Consider the following 25,535-nt stretch of genomic DNA (forward strand, 5'->3'; position numbering starts at 1 on the left):
AGTCGTCCGTCTGTCCTTCCGCATGGCCGTTAACACGATAACTTGAGCAAAAATCGATATATCTTTACTAAACTCAGTTCACGTACTTATCTGAACCCACTTTACCTTGGTATGAAAAATGAACGAAATCCGACTATGACCACGCCCACTTTTTCGATATCGAAAATTGCGAAAAATGAAAAAAATGCCATAATTCTATACCAAATACGAAAAAAGGGATGAAACATGGTAAGGTAATTGGATTGTTTTATTGACGCGAAATATAACTTTAGAAAAAACTTTATAAAATGGTTGTGACACCTACCATATTAAGTAGAAGAAAATGAAAAAGTTCTGCAGGGCGAAATAAAACACCCTTAAAATCTTGCCAGGTATTACATATATAAATAAATTAGCGGTATCCAACCGATAATGTTCTGGGTCACCCTAGTCCACATTTTGGTCGATATCTGGAAAACGCCTTCACATATACAACTACCACCATTCCCTTTTAAAACTCTCATTAATACCTTTAATTTGATACCCAAATCGTACAAACTCATTCTAGAGTCACCCCTGGTCCACCTTTATGGCGATATCTTGAAAAGGCGTCCACCTATAGAACTAAGCCCCACACCCTTTTAAAATACTCATTAACACCTTTCTTTTGATACCCATATTGTACAAACAAATTCTAGGGTCACCCCTGCTCCACCTTTATGGCGATATCTCGAAACGGCGTCCACCTATGGAACTAAGGAATACTCCCTTTTAAAATACTCATTATTACCTTTCTTTTGATGCCCATATTGTACAAACAAATTCTAGGGTCACCCCTGGTCCACTTTTATGGCGATATCTAGAAAATGCGACCACCTATACAACAACCACCCCTCCCTTTTAAAACCCTCATTAATACCTTTAATTTGATACCCATATCGTACAAACACATTCTAGAGTCACCCCTGGTCCACCTTTGTGGCGATATTCCGAAAAGTTGTCCACCTATAGAACTAAGCCCCACACCCTTTTAAAATACTCATTAACACCTTTCTTTTGATACCCATATTGTACAAACAAATTCTAGGGTCACCCCTGGTCCACCTTTATGGCGATATCTCGAAACGGCGTCCACCTATGGAACTAAGGATTACTCCCTTTTAAAATACTCATTAACACCTTTCTTTTGATACCCATATCGTACAAACAAATTCTAGGGTCACCCCTGGTCCACCTTTATGGCGATATCTCGAAACGGCGTCCACCTATGGAACTAAGGATTACTCCCTTTTAAAATACTCATTGATACCTTTAATTTGATATCCATATCGTACAAACGCATTCTAGAGTCACCCCTGGTCCACATTTATGGCGATATTTCGAAAAGGCGACCACCTATAGAACTAATACTAGGTTCAAACACACACCAAATTGGCAATTTATACTATTTGGGCAATTTATTACGCAATTTGTCATATAATCAATTGTAATAATAAATTGCCAATTTAAAAAAAATTGCGTAATAAATTGTTTCAAACTGCAAATGCAACATTGTAAAGTGTGTTTATTGAGTATATTTAAACGTCAGCTACGCACGGCTGAATTATATGGTTGGCTCATCTCATCAGCTGATTTTTTGTCTTTCATTTCACTGGAGTAGAGATTGTCAAAAGAAGATGGCAAACTCAAAATGAAACCAAAACATTGAACACATTTTCTTACAACACACAAAAATTTCAAAGTTTTATGTTTTCATTCCATTTCATTCGCCTAATACCAACACGCACATTTTGACAGTCTGAACAAAGGTATGTTCTTGCTGTAGAGATGGGCCAACCAGCTATCAAATTACTATTGTGTAAGCTAAATCGAGTTGTATGAACAGCACTCAATTCAAATCGAAATTTCCTCAATTTATTTTTCTGTTTGAACATAGTATAAGGCCCACTCCCTTTTAAAATACTCATTAACACCATTTGTTTGATGCCCATATTGTACAAACAAATTCTAGGGTCACCCCTGGTCCACCTTTATGGCGATATCTCGTAACGGCGTCCACCTATGGAACTAAGGATTACTCCCTTTTAAAATACTCATTAACACCTTTCATTTGATACCCATATCGTAAAAACGCATTCTAGAGTCACCCCTGGTCCACCTTTATGACGATATCTCGAAACGGCGTCCACCTATAGAACTAAGGCCCACTCCCTTTTAAAATACTCATTAACACCTTTCGTTTGATGCCCATATTGTGCAAACGCATTCTAGAGTCACCCCTGGTCCATCTTTACGGCGATATCTCGAAAAGGCGTCCATCTATAGAACTTAGGTCCACGCCCTTTTAAAATACTCATTAATACCTTTCATTTGATACCCATATCGTACAAACGCATTCTAGGGTCAACCCTGATCCACCTTTATGGCTATATCCCTAAATGGCGTCCACCTATAGAACTATGGCCCACTCCCTCATAAAATACTCTTTAATGCCTTTCATTTGATACACATGTCATACAAACACATTCCAGGGATTCCCTCGGTTCATTTTCCTACATGGTTATTTTCCCTTATGTTGTCACCATAGCTCTCAACTGAGTATGTAATGTTCTGTTACACCCGAAATTAACCTTCCTTACTTGTTGCTCTTTATAAACGATATTTCCACAACCTATAAAATATTCTAAAATTTTAATGTATGCCGACGAGGTAAAACTTTTTATGTCATACGCGTCGGTTTAAGAACGTTCTATACTTCAGTCGGATTTAAATTGTTTAGTTACTTGGTGTAATGCGAATCTTATGCCGCTCAACACACAAAAATGTAAATTCATGTGTTTGTCACGTGGGTACTTAAATACCATTAAAAGGCCATTGTACATAATTTTCATTGTGCCTCAAATACCTGCTCAAAAATGTTTACCAGCTCTTAGACTAAAAGACTAAAAACTTGAAAATAAAATAATTAAAAAAAAAAAATGTTAAAGTTAAACGGTTTTATTGAAAACAATAATAATACTAAAAGCTAGAAAATATTTCTATTGATAGTCGAATATAAGACTAACTGAACCTTAATCAGGTTGTGCTACACCTCACATTTTTAGAAATTTCACGCGCCCAACGCTTTTATTTAATTGTCTGGTCAACACCGTAGATTAATTAGGAGTGTGATGTCTAGTACCTAGGACCTACCTAATTATTTTCTAGCTTTTAATATTATTATTACTTCATGTAAGTATTGTTTCCAATAAAACTGTTTAACTTAAAAATTATTTTCTAACTAGCAGGGTACCCGACGTTGTTCGGGATGCGTATTTATATTAAAGTGGCCCTTATTTTTTTTTATTTTATTTAGTGTATGTGTAAGACAACCAATCGCACACCTACCAAAGCATCGCAGTACACACGAAAACTTTGCGCCACCTGTCAGCGAATAGATAAACCGAATTGCACCAAAAGGTTTGAGTCCCTGATTACGCGTGTAAAAGGTTTAAAATCTTAGCTAAAAGTATTTCATATTGTAGGTAAATTTAAAGATTTTGGAGCAAATACATTTTGACCGATAACTCAGTTATCGATTAATTTATCGAAATATCACAGAATTCAAATGAAACCTGTGACCTTCCTCTATTGTTTGATGCCCATATTGTACGCATATTTAGAGGTTTTAGGTAACCTCATTTTAACCGATTATCGTAATATAGCAGCGAGAAATAATTTTTTTTGGTACGCCACTGTATCTATTCATGAATTTGATTTTTAATTTATATCAAGCTGAAAAAAAAACTTTGCAAAGGCATTCTTTGATATTTGTTTGGAAACTAAGTGCATTTTCCTTCGTTTTTCAAAAAAAAAATCCTTAAAAGTAGCTTAATTATAGCTTAAACAACTATATCTTTTTTGTTTCTCACGCGATTTTAATGAAATAAGTTCTAGATTCCCTTCTGGATTACAGGCTATCCATCTGCGAAAGTCTCATAAAAATCCATTCGTTAGTTTCCGAGATTATCGATATCATACAGACAAACAGGCAAACAGACAAACAGAAAAAAGTGGTGCCGATGGATTCTACGACATTCCAAACGTCAAGTACACTCATTTTTTTTTTAGAAATCTTGGATGTACCGACACGATTTTCTAGAGATTTATTATAGTAAAGAAGATTATAGTATAGAAGAAGATAGATTTCCTTCGTTTTTCAAACAAAAAAAATCCTTAAAAGTAGCTTAATTATAGCTTAAACAACTATATCTTTTTTGATTCTCACGCGATTTTAATGAAATAAGTTCTAGATTCCCTTCTGGATTACAGGCTATCCATCCATTCGTTAGTTTCAGAGATTATCGATATCATACAGACAAACAGACAAACCGACAAACAGACAAACAGAAGAAAGTGGTGCCGATGGATTCTACGGCATTCCAAACGTCAAGTACACTCATTTTTTTTAGAAATCTTGGATGTACAGACACGATTTTCTAGAGATTTATTATAGTATAGATTATTTTATTATACGCGGAATCAAGTAACCACGGTTGTAAGGAACAGGGTGAACTTTTAAAACTTCTAAATAACTTCTTCATAGCGCCAATAAATGCCTTCTTTTCATGCGGATACCCTGTCCATTCGTATTTTAGCTGAAAACTGTGTTTAATATGTCTATGACAGATCAAAATTTTAAATCCCATGTTTAATTCAGGCAAAATTTTTACTAAACATTATTTTAGTCAGCGACTATGATTACGGGCCTATATCTTTCGTTCTAATCTATTGTATTTGTGAATCTATATTTCTCAGCTGATGAGTTTCTCTGTAACTAAGCAGTATTAAATCTCGGCGCTTAAGAAACCACTGCCTCTCAAAGACTCGGTAATAGTAAAAATTATAAATTATAAATAAAACATAAAAAAGAATTAGAATAAAAAAACAAATTATGTATTAACAAGTAAGGAAGGTTAAGTTCGGGTGTAACCGAACATTACATACTCGGTTGAGAGCTATGGAGACAAAATAAGGGAAAATCACCTCGTAGTAAAATGAAACTAAGGTAACCCTGGAATGTGTTTGTATAACATGTGTATCAAATGGAAGGTATTAAAGAGTATTTTATGAGGGAGTGGGCCACAGTTCTATAGGTGAACGCCATTTAGGGATATCCCCATAAAGGTGGATCAGGGTTGACTCTAGGTGGACGCCTTTTCTAGATATCACCATAAAGGTGGACCATGTGTGACTCTAGAATGTGTTTGTACGATATGGGTATCAAATTAAAGGTATTAATGAGGGTTTTAAAAGGGAGTGGTGGTAGTTGTATAGGTGGTCGCCTTTTCGAGATATCGGCATAAAGGTGGACCAGGGGTGACTCTAGAATTTGTTTGTACGATATGGGTATCAAACGAAAGGTCTTAATGAGCATTTTAAAAGGAGTGGGCCTTAGTTCTATAGGTGGACGCCGTTTCGAGATATCGCCATAAAGGTGGACCAGGAGTGACTCTAGAATGCGATTGTACAATATGGTCATCAAACGAAAGGTGCTAATGAGTATTTTAAAAGGGCGTGGGGCTTAGTTCTATAGGTGGACGCCGTTTCGAGATATCGCCATAAAGGTGGACCAGGGGTGACTCTAGAATGCGTTCGTACAATATGGGTATCAAGCGAAAGGTGTTAATGAGTATTTCAAAAGGACGTGGGGCTTAGTTCTATACAAACACTTCTATAGAAAAAGTGGGCGTGGTCATAGTCGGATTTCGGCCATTTTTTATACCAATACAAGGTGAGTTCAGATAAGCACGTGAACTGAGTTTAGTAAAGATATATCGATTTTTGCTCAAGTTATCGTGTTAAGGGCCGAGCGGAAGGACAGACGGTCGACTGTGTATAAAAACTGGGCGTGGCTTCAACCAGTTTCGCCCTTTTTCACAGAAATAAGTTATCGCCCTAGAATCTAAGCCCCTACCAAAGTTCACAAGGATTGGTAAATTTTTGTTCGACTTATGGCATTAAATGTATCCTAGACAAATCAAATGAAAAAGGGCGGAGCCACGCCCATTTTTGTATTTTGTTGCACCATATCATTACTGGAGTTGAATGTTGACATAATTTACTTATATACTGAAAAGATATTAAATTTTTTGTAAAAATTTCACTTTAAAAAAAAAATTTTTTTTAAAGTGAGCGTGGTCGTTCTCCGATTTTGCTAATTTTTATTAAGCATATATATAGTAATAGGAGTAACGTTTCTGCCAAATTTCAACATGATACCTTCAACGACTGCCAAATTACAGCTTGCAAAACTTCCAAATTACCTTCTTTTAAAAGTGGGCGGTGCCACGCCCATTGTCCAAAATTTTATTTTCTATTCTGCGTCATAAGCTCAACCCACCTACCAAGTTTCATCGCTTTATCCCTCTTTGGTAATGAATTATCGCAATTTTTCGAGCACCCAGGAACCTACATTCCAAATTTCGTCAAGATATCTCAAAATTTACTCAAGTTATCGTGTTAACGGACAGACGGACGGACGGACGGACATGGCTCAATCAAATTTTTTTTCGATACTGATGATTTTGATATATGGAAGTCTATATCTATCTCGATTCCTTTATACCTGTACAACCAACCGTTATCTAATCAAAGTTAATATACTCTGTATGCAAAGCACGCTGAGTATAAAAAAGTTGCTTGCCTTTGAGGAAGCAAATATATCAATGATATCATCAAAATTTATCATTTAAAATTTTTCTTTTTCCACACTTAATAATGTTAGGTCACTTAGGCAAACTTGCCCCATCGTTGATCGTAAATATGTCAAAATCAGTTTTAATTTGTTAAATGAATTTGTACTGACATATATATTCAACAGTATTTGAAGTGCCACTCGCAAGTTTGGAAAAACATCTTCTCCATACGAGAATATAAAAGTAAGTAATTCTAACGGAGTTTTAGGTTCAATTGTAATATTTTGCAGTCACATATTTCGATCTGTATTACAAAATTCACCCAAGTTCTCACAATTTCTTTCTAAGTCATTATTATCCTTGCTTAACAAATTTCCAAAATTTAAGAAAAATCCAAATTTTAAATTTAGGTCATTTAGCTGTGTAAATTTTATCAGTGCGGCTTTAGCCCTGGTAAATCCACCATCGACCAGATTTTCACAATGCGCTCTTCGTCGATTTTAAAGCTGCCTTCAACAGCACGAAAAGGAGCTGCCTATGTGCCGCTGTCTGAATTTGGTTTCCCCACAAAACTTATACGGCTGCGCAAAATGACGTTGAGCAACACCATCAGCTCAGTCAGAATTGGGAAGGAGCTCTCCGAGCCGTTTGAAACTAAACGAGGTTTCAGACAGGGTGACACCGTATCGTGCGATTTCTTTAATTTGATGCTGAATAAAATTATACTAGCTGCAAAACTTAACCGCTATGGAACAATATTCTAAAAAAGCGTGCGAATGAGAGATGACGATCCGGCCAAGAAAGTGTTTCTATCGGAACTCGCCTATGGAAGCAGAGGAAGAAAGCGGCTCCCACCCTGCTGGAAGGACCAGGTGGAAAACGATTTAAACTCCCTTGTTGTGACCAATTGGCGCCGGTTGGCAGAGAGAAGAAGCGACTGGCACACCTTGTTTGACGGCCATAACCGCTTAACGGTTAAGCGCAATTTAATTAAGTAAAGTAAATCGTGTAAATCATGAACGTATTTCTTGTTGGAGAAGATCGAGAACACTTTTCATAACGCGAGAAATTTCACATTCTGCGGAAAGACCAACATCTCTAGCCGATTCTCCGGGCATTTTGCGGCGCCTTCTTACACGTTTTACTATATCAATATCTCATTTTTTACAAAGAGACTTCGCTTTTTCTATTACATCCTCACGGAAAGTGTCTCGAATTTCGGATAGTTCAGTCGCTAATAATTTAAGATCATGATACGCTTCTCTAAATCTCATCCCCATATCTTGTAATCTGAGATACACACGATTAATCCTCATTAAGATTTCATACCAGAAATGAACTAATGTTATGTAATAATTGCTCATGTGTTCTACTACATTCTCTAGCCCATCGACGATAACGTTAACCGCTTGTATTATGGCGCTGCATCGTGTTTCAGATTCACATTTAACATCGTAACTTTGAACGTGAGAAAAAAACAATCATAGATATATGCTTTCAATTATTCCACAACCTGTCGCAAGTGTCCGGATATATGCATGCATTGTTTAGTATATAAAATTTTTTCCAGAAATCAATATTTTCAAGAAATCAGTTATAATAAAAATACAAATTTTCCAGGAAGTTCTGCTTTGCAGTCCATTTGGTGCCCCCTCTTATTAGCGTCCCCTCTTATTAGCGCCCAGTGCATGATGCCCCCCTTTGAGCACGAATAAAGTAAGTAAAACCTCGAGTTAGTAAATTCCACTGTAGAACTCATTCGTAGCGACGATGTGTTTTCACATACCACTGGATATATCCTCCGGAGATCTGAATAAACTGAGAACAAAATACCCTAGCGTCGAAAAAATTCTGAACCCTTAAAGGATGTATCGACAATATGATTTAATCTCATCGTCCTCAATGCGGCTTCAGCACGAAGAGGTTTTGAGTATTGGTCAGATCCGTAATGAATATTATCGAAACCCTAATCACCAGGGCTGCATAAGCCTTGTTGAGATCAATCATTTCGGCAGACCAGCTCTCCAGTCCAGTGATTGCTTGGCTGATTTGTGACTTTACGAGAAATTTACCCCTAACCAGCATTTCTAGGTCATCTATGCAGGCAAACACTTGGCAGCAACTGTTTTCGAGGTCCCAGTGTAGAGCATACTGGACTCTGCTCTCACCCCTCTCCGCTGCGACAATTCTCTTGAATTGAAAATGATTGGTTCGAATTCGGGCCATATCTATATCATAATCACATCATATATATAAAGAGCAGAGTAGTCATTTGGGTTGAAAGAAAGTTTTTTCAAAATCAAATTTTATAGTTAACTTGTTTTTCTTGTTTCGTTCTCGATAAATTGCAAAATGACACAACGCCGAAACCGGGTTGCCTCCGAACCAAACTTGAAAAGGAATGGCGGAAAATGGTTCCAATTCAAGTAATGGTTGTACTATATTGGAACAATTTTCCATCATTCCTTGTCAAATTTGATTTGAATACGAACCAGATTGGGTGTTATGCCATCTTCAGTGTTATTTTTTAAGAACGAAAAGGGAAACAAATATTTTACCTATGCACTTGGAATTTGAAAAAAAAGTTTCTTTTGACACAAAAGTCTTCACTTTTACACCTTGTCGAAAAATCAACAACACAAAAAACAACATAACTTTCACCTAAAACCAAAAGTTTTGCCTGCAATTAAAAATACTTACTCTGCTCCTACGAAGTTTGTAAAAAATATACTATAATCGTTAGGTCCAAAAAGGAAACTAGTTTTTTTTTGGTAAGTCTCATCTAAATTGTGGAAATTTCCATTGTGAACATGCCAAATACCATGGTACTGAAAATAATTAAAGCATAAGATTTTAAAATGGTTGAAAGTTTATGAATAGTACTATAAAATTGGCCTAGCTTTATACATAGAGCTGAACTTAATTTATTTAAGTATATAGAACTTAATATTCACCGATTTTACGTCCGCGCTTTTCAAATGTTTTATATCTGTTCGACACTGACCTGGTTTTCGAACTTGTCCGGCCACCAAACATGATGATGTCAAAAAAATTAAAATTGACAAAGGGGCACTGAAAAAAAATGTAAATTAATTTAAAAATGATATTATATTGTTCTAAGAAACTTGGTGGGCTGAGTATATTATTTTATTTCATTATAACCAGCTGTACTTGTACACAGGGTATAATAACTTTGATTGGATAACAGTTGGTTGTACAGGTATAAAGGAATCGAGATAGATATAGACTTCCATATATCAATATCATCAGTATCGAAAAAAAATTTTATTGAGCCATGTCTGTCCGTCTGTCCGTTAACACGATAACTTAAGTATATTTTGAGGTATTTTGATGAAACTTGGTATGTAGGTTCCTGGGCACTCATCTCAGATCGCTATTTAAAATGAATGATATCGGACTATAACCACGCCCACTCGATATTGAAAATTTCGAAAAACTGAAAAAATGTGATAATTCATTACCAAAGACGGATAAAGCGATGAAGTCTGGTAGGTGGGTTAGCCTTATGACGCAGAATAGAAAATTAGTAAAACTTTGGACAATGGGCGTGGCAACGCCCACTTTTAAAAGAAGGTAATTTAAAAGTTATGCAAGCCGTAATTTGGCAGTCGTTGAAGGTATCATGATGAAATTTGGCAGGAGCGTTACTACTATTACTATATATCTGCTAAATAAATTTTTAAAATTAGCAAAATCGGATGAAGAACACGAAAAAAAATTTTTAAGTCAAATTTTAACAAAAAATTAAATATCTTTACAGTATATATGTAAATTATGTCAACATTTAACTGCAGTAAAAATATGGTGCAAAAAATACAAAAATAAAAGAAAACTTCAAAATGGGCGTGGCTCCGCCCTTTTTCATTTAATTTGTCTAGATTACTTTTAATGCAATTAGTCGAACAAAAATTAACCAATCCTTGTGAAATTTGGTAAGGGGATAGATTCTATGACGATTACTGTTTTCTGTGAAAATGGGCGAAATCGCTTGAAGCCACGCCCAGTTTTTATACACAGCCGACCGTCTGTCCTTCCGCTCTGCCGTTAACATGATAACTTGTGCAAAAATTGATATATCTTTACTAAACTAAGGTCACGCACTTATCTCAACTCACTTTATTTTTATATAAAAAATGGGCGAAATCCGACTATGACCACGACCACTTTTTGATATCGAAAATTACGAAAAATGCCATAATTCTATACCAAATACGAAAAAAGGATGAAACATGGTAATTGGATTGGTTTATTGACGCAAAATATAACTTTAGAAAAAACTTTGTAAAATATTAAGTAGAAGAAAATGAAAAAGTTCCACAGGGCGAAATCAAAAGCCCTTGGAATCTTGGCAGGAATACTGTTCGTGGTATTACATATATAAATAAATTAGCGGTACCCGACAGATGATGTTCTGGGTCGCCCTGGTACATTTTGGTCGATATCTCGAAAACGCTTCCACATATACAACTAAGGGCCACACCCTTTTAACACCCTCATTAATATCCTTAATTTGATACCCATATCGTACAAACGCATTATAGAGTTACCCCTGGTACCTTTATGGCGATATCTCTAAAAGGCCTCCACCTATAGAACAAAGGCCCACTCCCTTTTAAAATACTCTTTAATACGTTCCATTTGATACCCATGTCATGCAAACGCATTCCAGGGTTACCCTAGGTTCATTTTCCTACATGGTGATTTACCCTTATTATGTAATGTTCGGTTACACCCGAACATAGCCTTCCTTACTTGTTTTTTTAACTTTTGATTTGATTGGCTAATGTATAATACATGAAACACTTGAAACAATGTCATCTGTGGAGTTGGGCACTCTTGATATGTGTTGACTCATATATTAGAAAGAGAAAATATACTACATACTGTCACGCCTATGAAAATGCATCCCTACAATTTTTCTGTCTAATGCATTTTATTTTTGTAATTGAGTAAAAAAAGAACTAAATGAGCTGATGACCTGATAGGATCCCCAAATGATCGCGAAATTATCCAGAAAAATCCACGAAATGACTTCGACGTTATCGCTGACGGATCCCTAAAACCATCTAGAAATGCCACGGAGGGGTCTTCAAAAGTTCCCGGAATAGTCCGAAAAAACACGAAATGACACCGAAACGATTCTAGACTTATCCAGAGAACCACAAAGAAATGATGCTTGAAGGGTACCAATATGATCCCGAAACAGTCCCGAAAAAGTTCCGAAATGACCCTGATGGGCTCCCGGACGGTTCTCAATAAACATTCAGAAAATATCCAGGAAGGGTCCCTAAATTATCTCGCCAGAGTCCAGAAAAAGTTCCGAAATTACCCCGGATCGCCTAAACCATACAGAAATGATTACGAAAGGGTCCCAAATTGATCCCGTATTAGTTCCGAAATGACCCTGACGGGATCTGGAACGGATTCCTGAATGACCCTGACGGGATCCCGGACAGATATCGAAATCCATCCAGAAATGATCTTGGAAGGGCCCCAAAATGATCCCAAAATAGTCCCGAAAAAGTCCCGAAATGACCCCGAAGGGATCCCGGACGGATCCCGAAAACTATCCAGAAATTATGCCGAAAGGATAACAGTCGATAAAAAGTCCAGAAATAACCCCGACGGGATCCCGGACGAGTCCTGAAAACCATATAGGAATGATGCCGGAAGGTACCCCAAATGATCCCGAAATAGTCCCGAAATGACCCTGGCAGGATCCCGTACGGAAATTGAAAACCATCCAGAAATGACGCCGAAAGGCACCCGAATTGACACCGATGGGATCCCAGACGTATCCCGAAAACCATCTAGAAATGATGCCGGAAGGTAGCTCAAATTATCCCGTATTAGTCGAGAAAAAGTCCCAAAATGACCCCGACGGGATCCCGGACGGAGCCCGAAAACCATTTAGAAATGATGCCGGAAGGTACCTCAAATGATCCCGTATTAGTAGAGAAAAAGTCCCGAAATGGCCCCCACGGGATCCCGGACGGATGCCGAAAATTATCTGGAAATGATGCCGGAAGGCACACCATAGGATCCCGAAATGACCCTGACGTGATCCCGGACGAATCCCGAAAACCGTCTAGAAATGATGCAGGAAGGTACCCCAAATGATCCCGAAATAGTCCCAAAATAACCCCGACGGAATCCCGGACGGATCCCGAAAACCATCCAGAAATGATGCCGAAAGCGTCCCCAAATGATCCCGTATTAGTCGGGAAAAAGTCCCGAAATGACCCGGACGGATCCCGAAAACCATCCAGATATGATGCCGGAAGGGTCCCCAAATGATCCCGTATTATTTGAGAAAAAGTCCCAAAATGACCCTGACGGGATCACGGACGAATCCCGTAAAGCATCTAGAAATGGTGCCGGAAGGTACCTCAAATGACCCCGAAATGACCCTGACGGTGCATTTTGGTCGATATCTCGAAAACGCTTCCACATATGCAACTAAGGGCCACACCCTTTTAACACCCTCATTAATATCCTTAATTTGATACCCATATCGTACAAACACATTATAGAGTTACCCCTGGTACCTTTATGGCGATATCTCTAAAAGGCGTCCACCTATAGAACAAAGGCCCACTCCCTTTTAAAATACTCTTTAATACGTTCCATTTGATACCCATGTCATGCAAACACATTCCAGGGTTACCCTAGGTTCATTTTCCTACATGGTGATTTACCCTTATTATGTAATGTTCGGTTACACCCGAACATAGCCTTCCTTACTTGTTTTTTTAACTTTTGATTTGATTGGCTAATGTATAATACATGAAACACTTGAAACAATGTCATCTGTGGAGTTGGGCACTCTTGATATGTGTTGACTCATTTATTAGAAAGAGAAAATATACTACATACTGTCACGCCTATGAAAATGCATCCCTACAATTTTTCTGTCTAATGCATTTTATTTTTGTAATTGAGTAAAAAAAGAACTAAATGAGCTGATGACCTGATAGGATCCCCAAATGATCGCGAAATTATCCAGAAAAATCCACGAAATGACTTCGACGTTATCGCTGACGGATCCCTAAAACCATCTAGAAATGCCACGGAGGGGTCTCCAAAAGTTCCCGGAATAGTCCCAAAAAACACGAAATGACACCGAAACGATTCTAGACTTATCCAGAGAACCACAAAGAAATGATGCTTGAAGGGTACCAATATGATCCCGAAACAGTTCCGAAAAAGTTCCGAAATGACCCTGATGGGCTCCCGGACGGTTCTCAATAACCATTCAGAAAATATCCAGGAAGGGTCCCTAAATTATCTCGCCAGAGTCCAGAAAAAGTTCCGAAATTACCCCGGATCGCCTAAACCATACAGAAATGATTACGAAAGGGTCCGAAATTGATCCCGTATTAGTTCCGAAATGACCCTGACGGGATCTGGAACGGATTCCTGAATGACCCTGACGGGATCCCGGACAGATATCGAAATCCATCCAGAAATGATCTTGGAAGGGCCCCAAAATGATCCCAAAATAGTCTCGGAAAAGTCCAGAAATTACCCCGACAGGATCCCGGACGGATCCCAACAACTATCCAGAAATAATTCCGGAAAGGTCATCAAATGATCCCCTAATAGTCCCAAAACTACTTAAAACCATCCAGAAATTATGCCGGAAAATACCCCAAATGATCCCAAAATAGTCCCGAAAAAGTCCCGAAATAACCCCGAAGGGATCCCGGACGGATCCCGAAAACTATCCAGAAATTATGCCGAAAGGATAACAGTCGATAAAAAGTCCAGAAATAACCCCGACGGGATCCCGGACGAGTCCTGAAAACCATATAGAAATGATGCCGGAAAGTACCCCAAATGATCCCGAAATAGTCCCGAAATGACCCTGGCAGGATCCCGTACGGAAATTGAAAACCATCCAGAAATGACGCCGAAAGGCACCCGAATTGACCCCGATGGGATCCCGGACGGATCCCGAAAACCATCTAGAAATGATGCCGGAAGGTAGCTCAAATTATCCCGTATTAGTCGAGAAAAAGTCCCAAAATGACCCCGACGGGATCCCGGACGGAGCCCGAAAACCATTTAGAAATGATGCCGGAAGGTATCTCAAATGAACCCGTATTAGTAGAGAAAAAGTCCCGAAATGGCCCCGACGGGATCCCGGACGGATCCCGAAAATTATCTGGAAATGATGCCGGAAGGCACACCATAGGATCCCGAAATGACCCTGACGTGATCCCGGACGAATCCCGAAAACCGTCTAGAAATGATGCAGGAAGGTACCCCAAATGATCCCGAAATAGTCCCGAAATAACCCCGACGGGATCCCGGACGGATCCCGAAAACCATCCAGAAATGATGCCGAAAGCGTCCCCAAATGATCCCGTATTAGTCGCGAAAAAGTCCCGAAATGACCCGGACGGATCCCGAAAACCATCCAGATATGATGCCGGAAGGGTCCCCAAATGATCCCGTATTAGTTGAGAAAAAGTCCCAAAATGACCCTGACGGGATCACGGACGAATCCCGTAAAGCATCTAGAAATGGTGCCGGAAGGTACCTCAAATGATCCCGAAATAGTCCCGAAATGACCCTGACGGGACGCCGGGCGGATCCCGAAAAACATCCAAATTTGATCTCTGAAGGGCCCGCAAATGACCATTCAGAAATTATCCCTGAAGTATCCTCAAATGATCCCGAAACACTCCCAAAAACAGTCCCGAAATGTTTTTGACGGAGCCCGATATAGCCCTGAAAAAGTTCCGAAAGTACGTTGACGGAATTCCGTAGGGATCCCGAAAAACATCCCGAAATAATGCCGGAAGGGTCTCCAAATGACCTCGAAATAGTCCCGAAAGAGGCCCGAAATGACCCTGACGGGATCCCGAAAACCATCCAGTAATGACCCCGGAGGGATCCCCAAAGTCCCGAAATAACTCCAAAGGGATCCCGGACATATCCCGAAAATCATCCAGAAATAATACCGGAGGGGTCCCAAAATGATCCCGAAATAGTCCAAAAAGTCCCGAAAAAACTCTGATGAGGAGATGAAGGGTGTCACTGCTCACTTTGTAAGCCCGCGAATTATTTGACCTATTGACCTATTTGCCCTTATTTGTAATATTGGTGGTCAGTAAAGGTAAAGTCATAATGCGTAAAAGTTATTAAAAAGTAATTTTTCGAAGGGGTCGTGGGACCGCCTACCCCCCTTTCCTTGTTCGAAAAAAATTTCGCTAGTAGACTATTGTCTGTTTCCAAAATTTCATCAAAATCCGTGTAGCCGTTCTAGCGTGATTCAGCCACAAAGACGAAAAAAAACATTAATTAAATTATAACTGTTCCTAGGGGGCGGCGACCTCCCCCCTTTGGAAACATATATAGCTAGTAGTTCCTTCCAGACTATTGGCTATATGTGTGCCAAATTTCATCCAAATCCATCCAGCCGTTCTTGCGTGATTGAGGCACAAAGACAAACGTCTGGACATTCAAACATCCAAACATCCAAACTTTCCCATTTATAATATACTAGCCTTTACCCGCGGCCCCGTCCGCAAGGAGAAAATTAAATATATGGGATATTCACGTTAGCCTGCTTATCAAGTTATCTGTTTAAAAAGATGTGTCTGTCTAATACATTTTATTTTTGTAATTGAGTAGGATAGGATCCCCAAATGATCCCGAAAATATCCAGAAAAATCCACGAAATGACCCCGACGCTATCGCGGACAAATCCCGAAAACCATCTAGAAATGCCACGGAAGGGTCTCCAAAAGTTCCCGGAATAGTCCCAAAAACCCGAAATGACAACGACACGATTCTAGACTTATCCAGAGAACCACAAAGAAATGATGCCTGAAGGGTACCAAAATGATCCCGAAATAGTCCCGAAAAAGTTCCGAAATGACCCTGACAGGCTCCCGGACGGTTCTCAAAAACTATCCAGAAAATATCCAGGAAGGGTCCTTAGGTGATCCACGACGGATCGCGAAAACCATACAGAAATGAATCCGGAAGGGTCCCAAAATGATCCCGTATTAGTCCCGAAAAAGTCCTGAAATGACCCCGACGGGATCCCAGACGGATTCCGAAAATTATCCAGAAATGATGCCGGAATGTCCCCAAATGATCCCCTAATAGTCCTGAAATTACCGAAACCCATCCAGAAATTATGCCGAAAGGGTCCCCAAATGATCCGATTCCAGTCGATAAAAAGTCTCGAAATAACCCCGACGGGATCCCGGACGGATCCTTAAAATCATATAGACATGATGCCGGAAGGTACCCCAAATGATACCGAAATAGTCCCGAAATGACCCTGGCAGGATCCCGTACGGATCCCGAAAACCATCCAGAAATGATGCCGAAAGGGTCCTCAAAACATCCCGTATTAGTCGAGAAAGTCCTGAATTGACCCCGTCGGGATCCCGGATGGATCCTCAAAACCATATAGAAATGATGCCGGAAGGTACCCCAAATGATCCCGAAATAGTCCCGGACGGATCCCGAAAACCATCTAGAAATGATGCCGGAAGGTACCTCAAATGATCCCGAAATAGTACCGAAATAACCCCGACGGGATCCCGGACGGATCCCGAAAACCATCTAGAAATGATGCCGGAAGGTACCCCAAATGATCCCGAAATAGTCCCGAAATGACCCCGACGGGATACCGGACGGATCCCGAAAACCATGCAGAAATGATGCCGGAAGGTATCCCGAAATAGTCCCGAAATGACCCTGACGGGATCCCGGACGGATACCTAAAACCATCTAGAAATGGTGCCGGAAGGTACCTCAAATGATCCCGAAATAGTACCGAAATGACCCCGACGGGATCCCGGACGGATCCCGAAAACCATCTAGAAATGATACCGGAAGGTACCCCAAATGATCCCGAAATAGTACCGAAATGACCCCGACGGGATCCCGGACGGATCCTCAAAATCATATAGACATGATGCCGGAAGGTACCCCAAATGATACCGAAATAGTCCCGAAATGACCCTGGCAGGATCCCGTACGGATCCCGAAAACCATCCAGAAATGATGCCGAAAGGGTCCTCAAAACATCCCGTATTAGTCGAGAAAGTCCCCGAAATGACCCCGACGGGATCCCGGACGGATCCCGAAAACCATCTAGAAATGATGCCGGAAGGTGCCCCAAATGATCCCGAAATAGTCCCGTAATGAGCCCGACGGGATCCCGGACGGATCCCGAAAACCATCCAGAAATGATGCCGAAAGCGTCCCCAAATGATCCCGTATTAGTCGAGAAAAAGTCCCGGAATGGCCCCGACGGGTTCCCGGACGCATCCCGAAAAGCATCCAGATATGATGCCGAAAGGGTCCCCAAATGATCCCGTATAAGTCGAGAAAAAGTCCCGAAATGACCAAGACGAGATCCCGGACGGATCCCGAAAACCATCCAGAAATGATGCCGAAAGCGTCCCCAAATGATCCCGTATTAGTCGAGAAAACGTCCCGAAATGACCCCGACGGGATCCCGGACGGATCCCGAAAACCATCTAGAAATGATGCCGGAAGGTACACCAAATGATCCCGAAATAGTCCCGAAATGACCCCGACGGGATCCCGGACGGATCCCGAAAACCATCCAGAAATGATGCCTAAAGCAAAGTCCCGAAATGACTCCGACGGGTTCCCGGACGGATCCCGAAAAGCATCCAGATATGATGCCGAAAGAGTCCCCAAATGATCACGTATAAGTCGAGAAAAAGTCCCGAAATGACCAAGACGGGATCCCGGACGGATCCCGAAAACCATCTAGCAATGATGACGGAAGCTACCCTAAATGATCCTGTATATGTCGAGAAAAAGTCCCGAAATTACCACCACTGGATCCCGGACGGATCCAGAAAAATCTAGAAATGAAGCCGGAAGGTACTCCAAATGATACCGAAATAGTCCCGAAATGACCCTGACGGGATCCCGGACGGATACCGAAAACCATCTAGAAATGAAGCCGGTAGGTACCCCAAATGATCCCGAAATAGTACCGAAATGACCCTGACGGGATCCCGGACGGATCCCGAAAACCATCTAGCAATGATGCCGGAAGCTACCCCAAATGATCCCGTATTAGTCGAGAAAAAGTCCCGAAATTACCCCGACGGGATCCCGGACGGGTCCAGAAAACCGTCTAGAAATGAAGCCGGAAGGTACCCAAATGATCCGGAAATAGTCCCGAAATGACCCTGATTGGATCCTGGACGGATCCCGAAAACCATCTAGCAATGATGCCGGAAGGTACCTCAAATGATCCCGTATTAGTCGAGAAAAAGTCCCGAAATGACCCCGACGGGATCCCGGACGGATCCCGAAAACCATCGAGAAGTGATGCCGAAAGGGTCCCCAAATGATCCATATTAGTCGAGAAAAAGTCCCAAAATTACCCTGAAGGGATCTCCAACGGATCCCGAAAACCATACAGAAATGATTCCGAAAAGGTCCCCAAATGATCCCGTATAAGTCGAGAAAAAGTCCCGAAATGACCAAGACGGGATCCCGGACGGATCCCGAAAACCATCCAGAAATGATGCCGAAAGCGTCCCCAAGTGATCCCGTATTAGTCGAGAAAAAGTCCAGAAATAACCCCGACGGGATCCCTGTTGGATCCCGAAAACCATCTAGAAATGATGCCGGAAGGTACCTCAAAGGAACCCGCATTAGTCGAGAAAAAGTCCCAAAATGACCCTGAAGGGATCCCGAAAGGATCCCGAAAACCATACAGAAATGATGCCGCAAAGGTCCCCAAATGATCCCGTATTAGTCGAGAAAAAGTCCCGAAATGACCCCGACGGGATCCCGGACGGATCCCGAAAACCATCGAGAAGTGATGCCGAAAGGGTCCCCAAATGATCCATATTAGTCGAGAAAGGGCCCCGAAATGACCCTGACGGGATCCGGACGGAACCCGAAAACCATCCAGAAATGATGCCGAAAGGGTCCTCAAATGATCCCGTATCAGTCGAGAAAAAGTCCAGAAATGACCCCGACGGGACCCGGACGGATCCCGAAAACCATCCAGAAAGGATGCCGAAAGGGTCCCCAAATGATCCAGTCTTAGTCGGGAAAAAGTTCCGAAATTACCCCGACGGGATCCCGGACGGATCCCGAAAACCGTCCAGAAATGATGCCGGAAGGGTCCCCAAATGATCGCGAAATAGTCCCGAAATGATCCCGGAATAGTCCCGAAAATGTCCCAAAATAATCCCGACGGAATCCCGGACGGATCCCGAAAATTATACACAAATGATCCCGGAAGGGTCCCAAAATAATCCCGGAATATTCCCGAAAAAGTCCAGAAATGACCCCGGCGGGATCGCGGACGGATTCCGAATACCATCCAGAAATGATCCCGGAAGGGTCTCGATATGACCCAAACGGGATTACAAATAGGGTGAAGATAATTATAAAACCATGTTAATAAGGCAACAGGCGCGTTGGAGCGAATGAAGAGTTACAAAGAAACATACAGGTAAAGCTAATAAAAGCGTGTTAATAAAAACAATTGGAGGGCGGATGGCGGGAGGAGGAGAGTACCACTGATCGTTTTTCCAAAATTGTTTAGATCTCGATCTGTATGAGCCAGATACCAAAAATTATTGATTTTAGGACAAAATTTACAATGAGTTATAACAATTTATAGATTTTGCACGAGAGGGGAAAGGAGGGGGGTGTATCACTGCTCACTTTGTAAGCCCTCCACTTATTTCACCCATTGAGTTTGTAATATTGGTGAAGGTCAGTATACGTAAAGTTATAATGTGTAAAAATTCTTAAAAAGTAATTATTCGAAGGGGTCGTGGGACCCCCTTCCCCCTTTCCATGTTCGAAAAAAATTTCGCCAGTAGCCTATTATCTCTGTCCCAAATTTCATCAAAATCCGTGAAGCCGTTCTGGCGTGATTCAGTCGCAAAGACAAAAAAATATAATAATTAAATTATAACTGTTCCTAGGGGGCGGAGACCACGCCCCTTTTGAAAAATATATAGCTAGTAGATCCTTCTAGACTATTGGCTATATGCATGCCAAATTTCATACAAATCCGTCCAGCCGTTCTTGCGTGATTGAGTCACAAAGACAAACGTCTGGACAAACATCCAAACATCCAAACATCCAAACTTTGCCATTTATAATATATATTAGATATTAGATAATAGATTAGACTAGCCTTTACCCGCGGCCCCGTACGCAAGGAAAAAATTAAATATATGGGCTCTTCGCGTTAACCTGTTTATCAAGTTATCTGTTTACATTTTTTTTCTGTCTAATGCATTTTATTTTTGTAACTGCCACGAAATGACCCCGATTCTATCGCGAACGGATCCCGAAAATTATACAGAAATGCCCCGGAAGGGTCTCCAAAAGTTCCGGGAATAGTCCTAAAAAACCCGACATGACAACGACACGATCCTAGACTTATCCAGAGAACCAAAATGATCCCGAAACAGTCCAAAAAAAGTTCCGAAATGATCCTGACGGGCTCCTGGACGGATCTCAAAAACCATCCAGAAAATATCCAGGAATGGTCCCTAATTATCCCAACATAGTCCAGAAAAAGTTCCGAAATTACCCCGAGGGGATCCACGACGGATCGCGAAAACCATACAGTAATGATTCCGGAAGGGTCCCAAAATGATCCCGAAATAGTCCGGAAATGACCCCGATGGGATCCCGCACGGATCCAGAAATGATCGCGGAAGTGTCCCAAAACTATCCCGAAAAAGTAACAACAAAATCCCGAAATAACTCCTACGGTATCCCGGACGGATCCAGAAATGATTTCGGAAGGGTCCCCAAATGATCCCAAAATGGTTCCGAAATGACCCTGATGTATCCGGCAAACCGTCAAGAAATGATGCCGGAAGGGTCCCGAAATGATCCCGAAATAACACAGAAAAAGTCACAAAATTACCCCTAAAGGGTCGCCAAATGATCCCGAAATAGTCCCGAAGGAGTCCCGAAATGACCCTGACGGGATCTCGAACGGATCCTTAAATGACCATTGACGGGATCCCGGACAGATCCCGAAATCCATCCAGAAATTAAGCCGGAATGGACCCCAAATGATCCCGAAAAAGTCACGAAATGACCCCGACGGGATCCCGAAGGCTATACAGAAATGATCCCGGTAGGTACCCCAAATTATCCCGAAATAGTCCCGAAACGACCCCTACGGGATCCCAGACGGATCCCGAAAACTCTGCAGAAATGATGCCGAAAAGGTCCCCAAATGATCCCCTAATAGTCCTGAAATGACCCTGATGGGATCCCGGACGGATACCGAAAATCATTCAGAAATGATGCCAAAAGGGTCCCCAAATGATGCCCAAATGACCCCGTCGTGTTCCCGGACGGATCCCGAAAACTATCCAAAAATGATGCCGAAAGGGTTCCCAAATGATCCCGTATCAGTCGAGAAAAAGTCCTGAAATGACCCCGACGGGATCCCGGACGGATCCCGACCCCATCCAGAAATGATGCCGGTAGGTACCCCAAATCATCCCGAAATGACACCGTGGTGATCCTGGACGGATCCTGAAAACTATCCAGAAATGATGCCGGCAAGGTCCCCAAATGATTCCCTAATAGTCCCGAAATGACCCTGACGTGATCCCGGACGGATCCCGAAAAAGACCAGGAAATGATGCAGATCCCGGAAGGATACCGTAGATCATATAGAAATGATGGCGGAAGGTACCCCAAATGATCTCGAAAAAAGCCTGAAATGACCCCGACAGGATCCCGGACGTATCCCGAAAACCATCCAGGAATGATGCCGGAAGGGACCCCAAATGATCCCGAAATTACCCCGACGGGATGCCGGACGGATCCCGAAACCCATCCAGAAATGATGCCGGAAGGGTCCCCAAATGATCGCGAAATAGTTCCGAAATAGTCCCGAAAATGTCCCAAAATAACCCCGACGGGATCCCGGACGGATCCCGAAAACTATACAGAAATGATCCCGGAATGGTCCCAAAATGATCCCGAAGTAGTCCCGAAAAAGTCGCGAAATGACCCCGGCGGGATCCCGAAAACCATCCAGAAATGATCCGGGGAAGGGTCTCGATATGACCTTAACGGGATTACAAATAACTTGAAGCTGATTATAAAACCCTGTTAATAAGGCAGCAAGCACGTTGAGGCGAATGAAGAGTTACAAAGAAACATACAGGTAAAGCTAATAAAGGCGTGCTAATAAAAACAATTGAAGGAGGATGGATGGCGGATGGCGGGAGGAGCAGGAGAGGACCACTGCTCGTTTTTCCAAAATTGTTTAGATCTTGATCTGTATGTGCCAGATACCAAAAACTATTGATATAGGAGAAAATTTATATTGAATTATACCAATCTATAGATTTAACACCAGTAAGGCGAGAAGGGGGAGGAGGGCGGAGCGTGTCACTGCACACTTTGTAAGCCCTCGACTTATTTGACCCATTGAGTTAGTAATATTGGTGAACGTCAATACAGGTAAAGTTGTAATGTGTAAAAAATATTAAAAAGTAATTTTTCGAAGGGGTCGTGGGACCCCACACCCTTTCCATGTTCGAAAAAAACGCCGCTATTAGACTGTTGTCTGGCACAAAGCCAAACGTTTGGACATACAAACATCCAAACATTCAAACATCCAAACTTTCCCATTTATAATATATATTAGACTAGCCTTTACCCGCGGCCCCGTCCGCAAGGAGAAAAGAAATATATGGGCTATACACGTTAGCCTGCTTATCAAGTTATGTGTTTAAACATTTTTTTCTGTCTAATGCATTTTATTTTTGTAATTGAGTAAAAAAAAAGAACTAAATGAGCTGATAACCTGATAGGATCCCCAAATGATTCCGAAATTATCAATAAAAAGCCACGAAATGACCCCGACGCTATCGCGGACGAAACCCGAAAACCATCCAGAAAAGCTCCGGAAGGGTCTCCAAAAGTTCCAGGAATAGTCCGAAAAAAAACCCGAAATGACAACGACACGATTCTAGACTTATCCAGAGAACCACAGAGAAATGATCCCTGAAGGGTACCAAATTAATCCCGAAATAGTCCCGAAAAAGTTCCGAAATGACCCTGACGGACTCCCGGACGGATCTCAAAAGCAATCCACAAAATATCTAGGAAGGGTTCCTAGATTATCCCGACATAGTCCAGAAAAAGTTCCGAAATAACCCCGAGGGGATCCACGACGGATCGCGAAAACCACACCGAAATGATTCCGGAAGGGTTCGAAAATTATTCCGAAATAGTCCGGAAATGACCCCGATGGGATCCCGCACGGATCAAGAAATGATCCCTGAAAGGTCCCAAAACTATCCCGAAAAAATAACAAAAACACCTCGAAATGACTCCTACGGCATCCCAAAATGATCCAAAAATTACCTAGGGAAGGGTCACCAAATGGTCCCAAAATGGTTCCAAAATGACCCTGATGGATCCGGCAAACCATCAAGAAGTCATGCCCGAAGGGTCCCCAAATGATCCCGAAATAATACAGAAAAAGTCGTGAAATGACCCCTAAAGGGTCCCCAAATGATCCGGAAATATTCCCGAAAATCCATCAAAAAGTGATACCGGAAGGTTCCGCAAATGATCCCGTATTAGACCCGAAAAAGCTCCGAAATGACCCCGACGGGATCCCGAAAACTATCCAGAAATGATCCTGAAATAGTCCCGAAGAAGTCCCGAAATGACCCTGACGAGATCACGAACGGATCCCTAAATGATCCTGACAGGATCCCGGACAGATCCCGAAATCCACCCAGGAATGATCTTGGAAAGGTCCCAAAATGATCCCGTATTAGTCCCAAAAAAGTACCGAAATTACCTCGACGGGATCCCGAATGGATACCGAAAACCATCTAGAAATGATGCCGGAAGGTACCATAAATGATCCCGAAATAGTCCCGAAATAACCCGACGGGATCCCGGGCGGATCCCGAAAACAATCCAGATATGATGCCGAAAGGGTCCCCAAATGATCCCTTATTAGTCGAGAAAAAGTCCCGAAATTACCCCGACGGCATCCCGGACGGATACCGAAAACCAGACTGTTAAGACTAGTTTTGCGATAAAAATTAATAGAAACGGGAAGCAATCCGATTTTTTTATTTATTTCATATTTCATTGGCAACGCATTAGTACAATGCAATCTTGTATAGTACAACAAAAGTAATAATTACATAAAGTTCATTTAAAAATATATATATCTTAATATATAAAAAACACGTGTCACACAATTGAGGCCAATGGACTCCTAAACAACTGAACCGATTTTGAATTTGTTTTGCACCCCGTGTGTAGTTTGATCTACCTTGAAATATCGGATAGGTGACTGGGTGACTAGGGTCTCGAGATATAAGCCAAAACGTGTACCGGGTACCCCTAGAGTGTGTTTATAGAATATGGATATCAAATGAAAGCTGTTGATGAGTGCTTTAGTAGAGGGTAATTTTCATACCCCTGGGTGACTAGGGTCTCGAGATATAGGCCAAAACGTGGATCCGGGTACCCCTAGAGTGTGTTTATAGAATATGGATATCAAATGAAAGCTGTTGATGTGTGCTTTAGTAGAGGGTAATCTTCATACCGCTGGGTGACTCGGGTCTCGAGATATAGGCCAAAACGTGGACCTGGGTACCCCTAGAATGTGTGTATAGAATATGGATATCAAATGAAAGCTGTTGATGTGTGCTTTAGTAGAGGGTAATCTTCATACCGCTGGGTGACTCGAGTCTCGAGATATAGGCCAAAACGTGGACCCGGGTACCCGTAGAATGTGTTTATAGAATATGGATATCAAATGAAAGCTGTTGATGAGTGCTTTAGTACAGAGTAATATATTAT

At 41.5% G+C, this 25,535-nt stretch overlaps 1 protein-coding gene across 1 annotated transcript in view; it reads right to left on the reverse strand.

Annotated features, from left to right (window-relative positions):
* Positions 1 to 25,535, reverse strand: part of LOC137240932 (uncharacterized) — a 48,143-nt gene that overhangs the window by 17,205 nt on the left and 5,403 nt on the right. Inside the window, exons 2-3 of the mRNA XM_067767932.1 lie at positions 9,611 to 9,728; positions 9,357 to 9,484 (exon numbers count right to left, since the gene is read on the reverse strand). Coding sequence (XP_067624033.1) covers positions 9,357 to 9,484; positions 9,611 to 9,728 — 246 coding nt within the window. The remainder of the gene's footprint in view (positions 1 to 9,356; positions 9,485 to 9,610; positions 9,729 to 25,535) is intronic.

Source organism: Eurosta solidaginis, chromosome 2, assembly GCF_040869045.1.
Source record: "Eurosta solidaginis isolate ZX-2024a chromosome 2, ASM4086904v1, whole genome shotgun sequence".
NCBI classification, from domain to species: Eukaryota; Metazoa; Arthropoda; class Insecta; order Diptera; family Tephritidae; genus Eurosta; species Eurosta solidaginis.